This window comes from Salarias fasciatus, chromosome 15 (assembly GCF_902148845.1).
Source record: "Salarias fasciatus chromosome 15, fSalaFa1.1, whole genome shotgun sequence".
NCBI classification, from domain to species: domain Eukaryota; kingdom Metazoa; phylum Chordata; class Actinopteri; order Blenniiformes; family Blenniidae; genus Salarias; species Salarias fasciatus.
Genome location: NC_043759.1, coordinates 9,944,219 through 9,957,244, shown reverse-complemented (window position 1 = coordinate 9,957,244; position 13,026 = coordinate 9,944,219). Strand labels below are relative to the sequence as shown.

General features: G+C 44.3%; 1 protein-coding gene across 1 annotated transcript in view; it reads left to right on the top strand.

The window, feature by feature from the left end:
- The window catches only part of nbas (NBAS subunit of NRZ tethering complex), a 161,240-nt gene that overhangs the window by 41,891 nt on the left and 106,323 nt on the right, over positions 1-13,026 (top strand). The window contains exons 24-31 of the mRNA XM_030109523.1: positions 3,131-3,316; positions 6,463-6,636; positions 6,968-7,101; positions 10,246-10,308; positions 12,128-12,250; positions 12,329-12,431; positions 12,639-12,716; positions 12,846-13,000. Of these exons, the coding sequence (XP_029965383.1) occupies positions 3,131-3,316; positions 6,463-6,636; positions 6,968-7,101; positions 10,246-10,308; positions 12,128-12,250; positions 12,329-12,431; positions 12,639-12,716; positions 12,846-13,000 (1,016 nt within the window). The remainder of the gene's footprint in view (positions 1-3,130; positions 3,317-6,462; positions 6,637-6,967; positions 7,102-10,245; positions 10,309-12,127; positions 12,251-12,328; positions 12,432-12,638; positions 12,717-12,845; positions 13,001-13,026) is intronic.

The following is a 13,026-nucleotide window of genomic DNA, read 5'->3' as shown; positions in this document are numbered from 1 at the left end:
CCGCGTTTTCACACACATTTTCTCACTCGCAGAGCAGTGACGGCGAGAGTGACTGGAAAAAAAGCTCTGATGCATGTTTTGCTCGGTTTCTCTTTCCTCCTCCTCCTCCTCCTCCTCCTTCCTGCCCTTTTTTGATTCTCGTCTCATTTGTTCTCTCTCATTTGCACCCTCCTCCCTTTCCTCATGTGGCCCTGTTTATGCTTGGGAGAGCATTTTAATGGAGGAAAATGGGGCTTGATTAAAAGGAGCTACATCAGAGGAAGCTGGAGTGCTCTAAACCGGTCACAGAGTGGAAGGAAACCAGATACTGAATGGGAGATTGACAAGATGACTCAGAGGGAGAGAAACGAACTTGAAAAGGCCGGAGAATGGAAGTAAACCGAGAAAAAGAACGAAAGAGATAAATGGCGGGCCAGTGCGACTCCCCCTTGTTAGGTTAGCGCGTCACAAAGACAGAAAGAGGACAAAGCAGCTTTTGCGAGATGTTGAGATAAACAAGACAGTGTCAGAACTTTCACTCTACTCAGCTTTCAGCTTGTTTTTATTTTGAAACCAGCGCTTTTAATTTGTAGCCAAAACATCGTCTTGCGGAGTTCAGCAGACCAGTGGTCTAATTTTGCCCCTCGTTCAGCGGCGGACCCGGCCGCTGCCACACATCAAAATAAGAAAAGCGGCGTAATGAAAAGAGCTGTCTGCAGGGGCGAAAATCATCAGCTATAAGGAGGAGGAAATAACTGATATTAAGAACAAGTGGTTGTTGTGCCGGCATCAAAATAGTACAAAATGAGAGGGTGCCGTCAGAAAAAGGAGATGGAGAGGGGAGACCAGCATACAGACGAGGCAAAGAGCCAGATCGGGGGTTCAGATGGAGGCCAGCTATGGCGACTGCTGTGGTCCTCGTATGGGAGGTGGGAGGAGAGAGAAAAAGGGTGAGAAATTGAGCAACGCGAAAATGATTTCTTAAAGGAAAGGAATGAGGCATCGGAGAGACAGAGAGAGCTCAGATTGAGTTGGAGAACGGCAGCGAAGGCTTAAATCTGCTGGGGTGGAGCGATGGGGCCCGGCGCACGGCGGATACAAGCTGCGTTACGGAGTGATGAGTGGATGGAGAGATGAGGCCGTAATTAAAAAGTGTGAGATTTTTACATCTGAATTGTCTGTGGATAGCTGGGAAATGTCTCTCTGGAGAGCAGAGGGGGAGAGACGGGGCGGGATGGAGAGAACCAGGAGAATCTTTACTCACTGTTAGATCAATAGACTTCTCCCTCCTGTTGTATTTAATTGCTCAAGCTCTAAAGTCAAGTTTTCTTGGGGTGTGTGTGTGTGTGTGTGTGTGTGCGCGCGCGCGCGCGTATTCTGTATTAATGAAGCCTCCCATTTATATATTCAGCATTAGAAGTGTTGAGATAAGATAAGGATGACAAAGGCCCGGGTCCAGTGTAAGTGCATGTAAATTCGGCCGTGTGTGAGCAAGATGTAGCGCCGCAGAAAGCCCCCCCCCACCCCCCGCTCTAAAAGGTGGAGAGAAAGCAATCATCACCACGGGGCCCCGTGGCATCTGCTATTGATCGGCCCGCAGCCACAGGTGGCTGAGCATCGACTGGCGGGGCGTGCTGCCAGCGTATAGGTGGTCGCGCATCGACCGGTTTCTCTTCTGGATGGAATCGTATTGATCAGAGTTGCAGGAAGCTCAAATCATCTCTGTTTTATTGCAGAAAGACGAATGATTGGATATCCGTAATGACTGTCAGGAATTATTTGGTCTCGGATTGGTTGGAATATTGTTGTTGTTGTTTTTTTTGCGTGTCCCAGTTCATTAATCTCACTAAAATATATTTGTTATTGATGCAGCACATTCCTACAAACAGCCTTGTTTTTTTTTTTTTTTTTTTCCCGTGACGCTCGAGTGTCTTGAGTTTAACTGGTTTACAACAAGACAGGAGATGCACGAGCTAAAAAATAAATAAGAATTCAGTGAATTGCAACAGCACGCCAACATGCAACTCTCTCATGATGCAAATGTTAGAAGATTTCAGTGGATTGCTGAGAGTCTTGTACACTCCACTCAAATGAGTAATTTTATCATTTTTGAAGTTTTCAAACTTTCCAGAAGTAGCACATAAAAGGTGTTAACACTACTCCCAATTCAGAAAAAAATATAATTACATTTTATTTGATGGTGAATCGAATTAAAACATCTGAAATAGAATTTTAGTTTTAGCACATTGCCAGTCACTTCAGACTGATCGTGAAGCATCAAGGCATTCAGTGGTTATTAATTAAAAAAACTCTCATTTATCAGTTTTTCATTCAGTACAGAAAATGTTCCCAATATAACATCTTGGGATAATGCCTTAAATGTAAATTAAAAACAGGAAGGAATGACTTGAAGATTAAAAGCTGTGCAGATCAATTGATTGAAGCTCATTTTGCATGATGTTTGTACATTATCGCAACTCTGACTGAAGTTATACTGACTAGATTGGTGTAAGAAGTATTACTTATTTATTATGAGTTTATTTCTATATAGTGAGCATCACTAGATGAATATGCAAATTTTTAACATTAATATAGAGTTTAGTTGCAGAAATCGTGACGCTAGAGTTGTTAGTCTTTTGGAGTTCCCTGGATTTCTGGAGAAATTGGTTTTAAAATGTGATTTCATGTCATATAAGTGAAAATACAGTCAGATCCAGTCTTCTTAAGCTCATCACAAACAATCATATGTTTACACATTTTTATTGAACACAGTATATAATCAAAGAGCTCCACCGGAGCAGTTTTGACTCCAGTTCCTTGCCTGAGGAAACTTTTGACACGGTGGAATTAGGAGGCGTCACGCTTTACCACCTGAGTCACGGCCGCCGCCGCCACAAAAAAAAAAAAAAAAAAGAAAAGAAAAAATGTTGATCAATACTGGAGTGAAGCATCTGAATTGTACCAGCACATGAAAAGTGGCGCTTTCTACCACTGGCCTCAAGAGCTTGTGAATTAACTTTAACGTGTTGAGCTAAGGTTTTGTTTTTTTTGCTTTATAGGTTTCTAAAATGTGAACCTCATTGTTGCTTATTGAACTTTTCATTTTTTTGTTTTTTTGATGTAGTAATTTGTTTTCCTCTCTGCCCGACAGGTGGACTGCGCCCTCTCGCTGGTGCGCCTGGGGAAGGAGCGGCAGATCCCCGGACTGGAGGACTTGTGTGATGACTTGGTTACCATGGAAACGCTGGTGTATGAGACATCATGTGAATTAAGTCTGACACTTAAAGATTTGCAGCAGCTCAGCAACATCGACCAACTCCGCCTGCTCATGAAAAACGTAAGTGACATAATTCGCACCTATTATCTTTTCACTTGTCCGCTAATTATGCTCCCTGAAATCCGTTATTGATGTTGAATTCACTTCTTCATGTCTCATTATTAATGAAAAGGCCTCTTTTTAAGACGCGGCGCTTCCACTAGGCGTTTGCTAATGCAGCAGATGAATGAAGAGATCAGCTCGCGTCAGGTCAGAACTGATCATCATCAGCATTGTTCTTATAAGTTCTTCATATATATTTTCGCTGGTTCTCCTGAGGCAAATCCTGCAAGACGTTTTTGTTGCCAAAGCATTGCTTCCCCCACTGATCACTACATTAAGTAGCATTTCCACACATGCTGCTTTGTGTAGTTCACACTTGCGTGGGATCTCCATTGTCGGTGTAAAAACACGGCTAGCCTCTTCTTTCCTCGCCATAGCGTTTCATTCCCTCATCGCTGTGTATACCTACTTCACAGCCCTTGATCGTTGCTTAAAAGAACATAATGTATGGTAATTGCATCTTGTGATTAGGCAGCAGAACAGAAAGTTAAGCCGTACCGTTTGAAAGGAAGTGAGTGGTCGTCGTCTCACTGTGAGGCAGTTTCCCTTTTTTTTTTCCTTGGAATAGCTACCATTTGATGAGACAGACTTTCCTTTCCATAGCAGCAGGAGAGCCATGAAAGCTGGACTGCAGCAGGTACTACAGTTACAAGTCCCCTTGGAGTACATAAGACGAGCTGTCCTCTAAATTGTAGCTAATAACTGCCAGCTTTAGCCTATGAGGACCGCTGCCAGTAGGATCCGCCATGTCGGCAGACAGCCAGCGAATGTTGTTGACTGCACTAACACATGCTGTTTGACTGGTACTCCCTTTGGGCAGTGTGCGTGTGTGTGTGTGTGTCTTTCTGTCTGTCTGTGAATCTTTGTGCGTATGTGTGTCTGTCTGTGTGAATGTTTACCAAACTCCCCTAGATTAAATCTCCCTCTTTGCCTGTGTGTGATGTCTTTCTTTATCACAGACACAGTACAGCAAAGCAAAAAAAAAGAAAAAAAAGAAAAATGTTTGTGTGTGGGCGTGCAAGTTTGCATTTGCATCTAAGTATTTTCTGAATCTCATTTTTCCTGCCGATGCTCTCTTATCTGTGTATCCTGAGTCAGAGCTGTCGCAAGGTGGGTGCAAGGGCCCGCACGAACTTGACATGCTTCCGTGCAAATCACAGCGCAGCCCACGTCCTGTAGCTATTACAGTTCAAGTTCAGGTGGGATTGTGGCAGACAATTTCACACAAATGTAGTTTGAAGTAGTTTGTGATGTACCAAAAAAAAAAAAAAAAACCAGAATATTGTTGAATGCATTAAAAAAAAAAAAAAGTGATCCACATAGGTTCTTCTTCTCGCATTCTTATCCAGCTCACAATGCAATCATAGAAGGAGTGTAAACAGCCCCAAATTTATTCTGTGGCATCCAGACAGAGTCATAAAGAACTATTTTGGCATGAAGGAGAGCGAGGAGTCCTGCGACAGATGGTGTGGCCCCCGAAGAGCCCCGGTCTCAGCGTCACAGAGTCAGTGTGGATTGTAAAAAGAGACAGAAGCTGTTCAGGCTGCCGACATCCATGCGAGAACTGCAGGAAGCTCCGGAAGATGATTGAAATGACTTTCCCTCAAAGTACCTTTAAAAACTGTGCAAACACGGGCTAAAACTGGCGCCCGTCTCACCAAATACTCTCTTGATTTATAGGGATCCAGCTGATTGCATTCTGTGCACAGACAGTTAATTAATCAAAGCTATGTAGGAGTTTCGTGTAAAGCACATTTACTTTCAGTGTTCTGAATATTTGCACGTCTTTTATGCATGCAGTGTCAAAGGTTTTGTATTCTCCAGTGTTTTTTGCATTTTGGACCTTTTCTGTTCGGGAAAAACAAAAAGTTAACACACCAGCTTCCATTACAACATAACATTCACACCATTAAAAGAGCCTCCAATGTGATCAGATTGGCCCTGTCTGATTGAAATGACAGTCCTGCTGTTTACGCTGGGAATAAGGAGAGTGTTTATTTTGTGTTTTTGTTTTAAAAGAAACTTTATTAGTCTGGTTAATGAGTTGTCTTTAAGGCTGTCGGGCCTCTGGGTAAAGCTGGATGTCACAAACAATCGAAGCCGCATGGCAAATAGGATTGATCCGCTGTCTGAGTTTGACGACTTATAAAACCCCATATTAATCTGATCACCGTTTTCAGTGCTCATGGAAAACAGCAAAACTTGACCTTTGAAAGAATTCAATCTGATCGACGTGGTGTAAAACTTATTTCGTTAGTGGGGGAAAAAAAGAGTAACATCTGAGAAAAAGAAAACAAAGGTCTCTCTTTAAAGTGAGCTTGCTGTATTTGCAGTTAAAGCACCTTGAATCATGAAATCTGCCAGCACTGCTCTTCCTGGCCAGAAGACAGGTTGATTCCTGCTGTAAAAAAATGTGGGAATAAGTTTTCTCTTCATAAAAAATGTATGCCCTCTACAGCAGCAACACATGACGTGACCCAGCATATATCTTCTGAGCCAATTTTCCCATTCTAAACCTTGCTAACTTGAGCCTATAAACATAAATAATGTACAATATACTTTTTCCTATGTCTCAGCTCTGAATATGTATATATGAGATGCAGCGCTTCACTTGAATTAAGGTTAACAAGGTCCCTGAAGTGTTACTGTCTCTGAAAACAGTGTTTTGATGGCGACATATAATCAAATCATCATTTAATCTAAAAATTCAATTTTCTGAGAGAGACACGGGGCTGCCACTTGTTTTGTGAACCGCCGCTGCTGCAGTTTGGACTTTAATAAAAAGATGATGCTCATATAGTTTTTTGGGTCGTTGTTGCGCTTTATATATGAGATGAAATTCAATATTCATTTACTATATAACTGGACATGTTCTGATAGTATTATTGCCAAAATAAATCAGTAAAGAAGTTCAAGAATAAAGTAGTTTAAAGTAAAGTGGTCCAGTTTTTTTTTTTTTTTTTTTATGTTGCAATTCAGAGAAACAAGTGAAAGTCGTATTATCTGTGGTGAAGGATTTGACATGTGCAACAAATGTCTTCAGTCCAATTTTGTTGTTTCCTTTCTATCGTGTAAAAGAATTATTGTTTTTTTTAAATTCCCAGTCCAACACGGAGCGCTACGTGAAAGACGTCTTCCAGTGGATGGTGCCCTTCTTACACCGAAGCGAAGGCCGGGAGGAAGGCGCTGCCAAGTCTCTCCTGGGAGAGTACCTGGTCAGCCTGGCGCAGCAAGACCTGGCCCTGCCCCTCATCATATTCCAGCACTCCAAACCTGACGCAAGTATCCCATCAGGCAGCGGCCGAGGTGCAGGGGGGGGCGTTATGCTTGGGTGATCATGAACAGAGGGGCAGAAAGACGACCACACACACACACATGGCCAGTGACGTAGCCCCATGCTGTAAATGTGATATTTATGAACCCATAAGGGCGCAGCCAAGGACAGGCCTCTTGACTATTAGAGAACATGAACCACGCACACAAACACCGTGATGGAAAAAGGGATACTTCAGTTAGTAAGTACACAGCAGGCAGGGGGGGGGGGGGGGGGTCGCTCAGTGGAGTATTTATATTCACGTATTGACCGGCCTGCCTGCTCTGCTCCTCCAGTGTCAGCAGAAGATCATCGGGGACCCGGACCAGCTGATGGGGGTCGCTCTGGAGTGCATCTACAGCTGCGAGAGAGACGACCAGCTCAGCCTGTGTTATGACATCCTGGAGTGTCTTCCACAGAGGGGCTACGGGTCAGACACACTCACACACACACACACACACACACACTCAGTCCAAATGCCCCTAATGTCTTGTGTTCTGCAACACCAGAACCGATCTTCAATAAATAACATTAACCTTGTAAATCATGCGGTAACGACAGCAAAGCCGTCCGCTGCAGCCTCATCTGCAGGAACGCACCGGCCCCCAGCACTCTTACCTTTCCGTCTCCGTGTCCATTTCTCCCAGGACAGATCCATAAACCGAACCACCACGTCTTGTCCTCCCCCCCCTTCGTCACACCTTTCTTGTCCTCCTCCTCCTCCTCCTCCTCCTCCTCCTCCTCCTCTCCTTCCATGCTAAACTCTGACTCCAAGGAGCCATCAGTCAGCCCGGCTACAGTCCGTACACTATTTCTTGTCTCCTGTCTCGGCCTCTCCTCACCCCGCCTCTCCTGCAACACATTTTATTTCTCTCGTGGCAAGAGGCCCCGTCCTTTAAGTTCCCCATGAGGCTGTGTGGGTATGCAGCTCATTTGAAGGAGAATGAGCCACAATAAAGGACTAAAAAAGGCGAAAGTACAAAGAAGAAGGGAAAATTGTTGATAAAGTGGACTTGTAGAGTAGAAGGAAAAAAAAGAAAGAATAAAAATGACTCATTCTGAGATGGATTATCCCTCGTGTATGCACCTTAATTGAAGAATTTCATTATTACTCTGAGAGTACCTTTTTCTTTTTTTTTTTTTGTTGTCCTTTTATTTTCCCGCAATAAAGCAAACATAATTTTCAACAATGGCATCTTTAGCCCCTGACAACTTGCTCATAAAGCGCCCTGAAGCGACTGTGTGCTGCGCCTTGCTGTGATTGTGCTCAGTTCTACTCCTGGCCCACAGCGGGGAGGAAAACAGGCTCCTTTCCTGGTGGCTGCAGCGCCACCGTCGGCCCAACCAACCTGCTGGAGTCAAACAAAACCAGCAAATCAAAGCCCAAGATTATTAAGATCTAAAATAACCTTTGTATTTTTACATAATGCCAATCGGGATCTACATTTTTATTCCATTTTTTTTTTTTTGCCCATATTTTTATCTTCTGTTTTTGTCTGGAACTTAGATGAAATTAACCTCAGAGCAATAAAAAATTCAACAATGGATTAAAAAACAAACAAACTGAAATCTTTAAAAAAAAACATGGTTTATAGTTTTTGATGTGTTCTTTGCGTAACGTATTAAACTATAAAACCATATGTCCATTTAAACACGAGAATGTCACCATGTTTTTGCAATATTTGTTGATTTTTACCAACGTCATGTTTCTCAAGCTTTGCAGCCACAAAAGCAGCAGAAATCCCATGTTAACGCCCCGATTCGTTTAAAAACAACAGACTGAAGACGTCGTTCGACATGCATCCATCAGTGTTTGCAGTTGAGCTTATAACAAGATGAAGAGTCACATTTTTTTTTTCCTCATTTTTTTAAACTACGCTTCAGCTTTACCTGTCTGACTTTTTAGATTTCCTCCGCAGTCTTTGGATTTGCTGTGCTGCAAGGCAGCTGCATATGCAATGCCTTCAACTTAACATTTCTCAAGAGGGATTTCTCCTTCTCACTAAGCTCTGAAATTGCCATCCCAGTCGAGAATATTAGTTTTACAGGCCAAAGGAGAAATTATGACTTAGGAGTTTCAACCCAATTTTCTGATATATTTTGTGAGACAGCTTAATTAGGTCTCAATCTGCTGGCGAGGAAGTATCACTCATTCACTCTACGAGGTGGGGGGGGGGGATGCAGAACTGGACAGGAAGAGGTGGGGATCAAAAACAGGCCGAGCAGGAGGCGGAGTCGGATAAACAGAGAAGAACAGGATGCGAAGAGGAAATGTAGTGAAAGGTCAGGTTTTCGCCTGCGTTCAGAAACGGAGAGCTGATGTGTTTTCACATGAGCGGAGACAGATGTGCTCACCGAAAAACGTTCTCTCACACACACACACACACACACACACACACACACACACACACACACACACACACACAGACACACACACACACACGGCGACGCTCAGCCCAGAAGGTCATTTCGTCAGGGTCAGCACTCCAGAGGGGGACAGCCCTGCCTGACCCAGAATCCTTTGCCTCAAGGCAGAGCACCGTGGGGTTTTATTTTTAGTGGGGAGTCGGTGCGACCTGGGCCACACACCCACTCTCTCACACAGTGTTACACTGTGCAAGCATAAACACACACAGACGCAGGTCCTTCATGATGCATACGACTTTCTGCTTTCTGTTCAACTGTTTTTTTTTGTTTATTCAATATAATTATGATGATAAAACTTTTATTGAAGGACGTTACAATATTTTGAAGTCGTAGTAGGAGAAATTCTGAAAAGGAGCTGGAAGGAATTCACTGGACTCCAAGATGAAGCAGAGTGTTTATGACAGATGAAGTTTAGATATATCTTAGAGAATTCAGAGAGTCACAGAGGATTTGCTGTCTCAATTCAGAGGAGTCGACCTCCAGGGAAATATGTTGACAAAGAGACCCAAAACACACGACATAGGCAGCATTTAGACGGTGACGTGTGTGTGTGCTGTGTGTGGGTGCTTCGTCTCAGTTACAGCCTGATGACGTGTGGACTGGATGACGCTCGTCAGTGTCACAGGATGGAGCAAACTGTCTCTCATATGATAAATTAGGTGAAAGAGTTGAATGTGTAGGCAAAGAGGTCTGACCAAGTTCCCTGGGTTTTACATGGAAGAGTGACGCTGATCAGTTTTTCCTTAACAGTCAGTGTAAAACATGATGTTGCATACTGAATATAAACACAGATGTCTCACATTTCTTACTTTAAGAAGTGTCTAAATGGGAGAAATGTCTCCCTGAACTTGAGTAAAAGACTGGCTTCATGCTGTTGTGCACCACTGCCCTTCTGTGGAATGTATTGAAAAATGCTTTGTTCAAGAACAGTTTTTCAAGGGTGTAATTATTATCTTTTCAAGTTAAATGCAATGCCATGTGCACTGACTGTAGAGAAAACCAGCTTTTGTCAGAGAAGAGAAGCAAAATATACCAACAGTAACACATATTGTCAGAGTCCAGGGTGTCATTTCAGTTGTGATTGTGATCAGTCTGTTATTTGTTGAGCAGCCAGTAACACATCTTTTTGTTTGTTTCCACTCGACAGACCCGAGACGGACATCACTGCTTCGCTCCACGATCAGGTGGACAAACTCGAGAAGCACCTCAGGTATTATCGCTCATCTACACCATCTGCATTCCCCCTGGCTTCACCCCCACTTTTGCTTCCTCCTGCAGCTCCGTTCAGGCCAGATGTGCAGATGAGTGCTGAACACGAGCTCGTTCCAGCCCCAGATAGGAGGATTTGCTGCCTTCCTTGCTCTAACAGCTTGAACTTCAATGTCTTTAGCTTCTCACCATAATTTGAGAGAAACGGGGCTTTACCGGGGGTTTCCATCCACTCATATCTGCTGTACCTGTTGGCAGGGCATTTAAAGTGTTGACAGGAACAAGCCCTTTAGTTTTGTGATTAATGGTCCATGGCTAGGTAAATGTTCACTGTGTAGCACTGCTTATTACTTCCCTCTTCCCATTATGTGCCTGATGGGAAACACTAAGAAGGAGAGGAGGCATGGACACACACTCAATACACACACACACACGCATACACACACATGACCAGCGCTGGTCCCGTGGTATTTAAATAGCCTCTGGCGTTGTCTCTGTTACAGGTTCTAATCACCAGTGTTCTCCGTCTCCATCCTTCTGTCTTCTTCTTCTTCTTTTTTCACCACATGCTCTCTTCTCCACCGATGTGCTGTGGGTGAACTTCCAAATACAGAGTAGTGATGAGTGTGAAGGATGGAGGATAAGGATGAAGCACAGGAGCCTGAAGGGAATTGGAATACAGAGGAGGGAGGGAGGAGACAGGAAACGCAGTGTTAGCGCCGGGCGCACCCTTTACAGATGAAACTCAGTGCAGATTTATATGCAGACACACACACACACACACACACACACACACACACACACACACACACACACACACACACACACACACACACACACACACACACACACACACACTCACAGCCCTGCACAAACACACCTGAGGGAACCTGGGATGTGAGTGCATGTATATTTTGTGCTGAAGTATTGTGACTCACACACACACACACACACACACACACACACACACACACACACACACACACACACACACACAGATGAATCAGGCAGTAAATGCAAAGTGTCTGCTCTTCCAGCGCCTCCAGAATAAAAGCTGTTTTCAGCTGCTGCCACGACCACTTGCTGGCGCATTAATATGTGCACTGGGAACATGCAGACACTCACACACCGGCGTGCACGCACACACAGCTGTAAATATCAGGGCTTGTTATCTGTCTTATACAACCACCGCCACCATACACACACACACGCGCGTGCACACTCACACACACACACCTGTTTACTATGGTAATGAGTTGCAGTAGAGAGTGAACATCTGTAGCAGCACGACCCTGTTGAGACTGGGGGTGCCATGCTAATCCCTCATGAATGTGCATATATACTCACACACACACACACGCACGCACACACACACCCTTGCAGACATATAAGACGGTCTACATTCACGTACTCCCAGACACACACGCACACTTCCGAAGAGGTGCCGACTCTTTGACGTGCAGTTTATCACGTTGCTCCTCAGTCTTGCTCCACGCTTTCTCCATCTGTGCGGCGGCTTGCAAATGACTTTCTGCTGCCAAAATAATGAACAGCTTAGAGCATACACATCCTCAGTCTTTCTTTCTTGGATTGTTCTCAGGTTTTATTTTGCCATGTTTCTTTTTTCTTGTCATTTGCAACTGTGATACCTGCAGCTGCCAGTCACCCTGTCTCCTCACTGAATAAACACGATGAATAATGCAATTGAAAAACACATGTGTGTTTTCTTTCTTCACTGTGTGATTTTGTTTATCCTATTTTTGTGGTTATATTTACCTTAAGCTACTGTATAACACTGGGGATTTGTATATGCTCAACAGTGTGGCGGAGGTTCTGGAGAAACACGGCCTGCAGAAGCCCATCTCATACGTGAAGAACAGCCAGAGCAGCGAGGAGGAGGCTCACAAGCTCATGATCAAACTGTGCCGCCACACCGGCCGCAAGTATGACGTCGGAAAGACGCATTTCAACAGTGTCTCCAGTCTAAGTAACCGTCGGTGTTGAAATGTGTTTGTGTCCAGAGCGCCTCCAGTGAGTGAGACCGTGTGGAGAGGTCTCCTGCAGGATCTGCTCGACATGCAGCAGAACGTTTACTCTTGTTTACAACCACAGACCTGCCATCAGGTGACACACCGAATCACAGACGCACATCATACAAAGCACTTCAATGAGATACCCTACTGGACTGAGTGATTTTACATGCAGAACCTCTGAAGTTAAACTTTATTATAATTCAAATGTGTTTTTTTTTTTTTTTTACTATGCAGCTTACACTAGACTGTTAAATAGACTTTCCTCCTGTGTGACCTCCTCTTCCCCCGACGGCTGCAGGTCTTTGTCGAGTCCCTGCTGTGCTCCAGCCGTGTGGAGAATATCCGCCTGGCGGGGCAGCTCATGCATTGCTCCATGGTATGTTCAGCGAGATTTCTTCCTTCACAGAGTTACACTCAGTCTCACCATTCGATTACTCAAACATCAAGCCTTTCATGATGAAATTTGGCGTCTCATTGCCTCCCACATTGGCGCTGATGTCCCCAGGTCAGCCAGGATGTTCCCGTCAGCTTGTCTTTCCGGGGGAAAGGCTACGCCATGAAGGTGGCTTACGATAACAGCGTTCACTTAGTGCTGGATGCAGCCCGGGAGTACTTCAACTCCTCCACAGCGCTGATGGACCCTTGTATGGGTCTTGCCAGGTGAGTAGGTGTTTTCCATATTCACA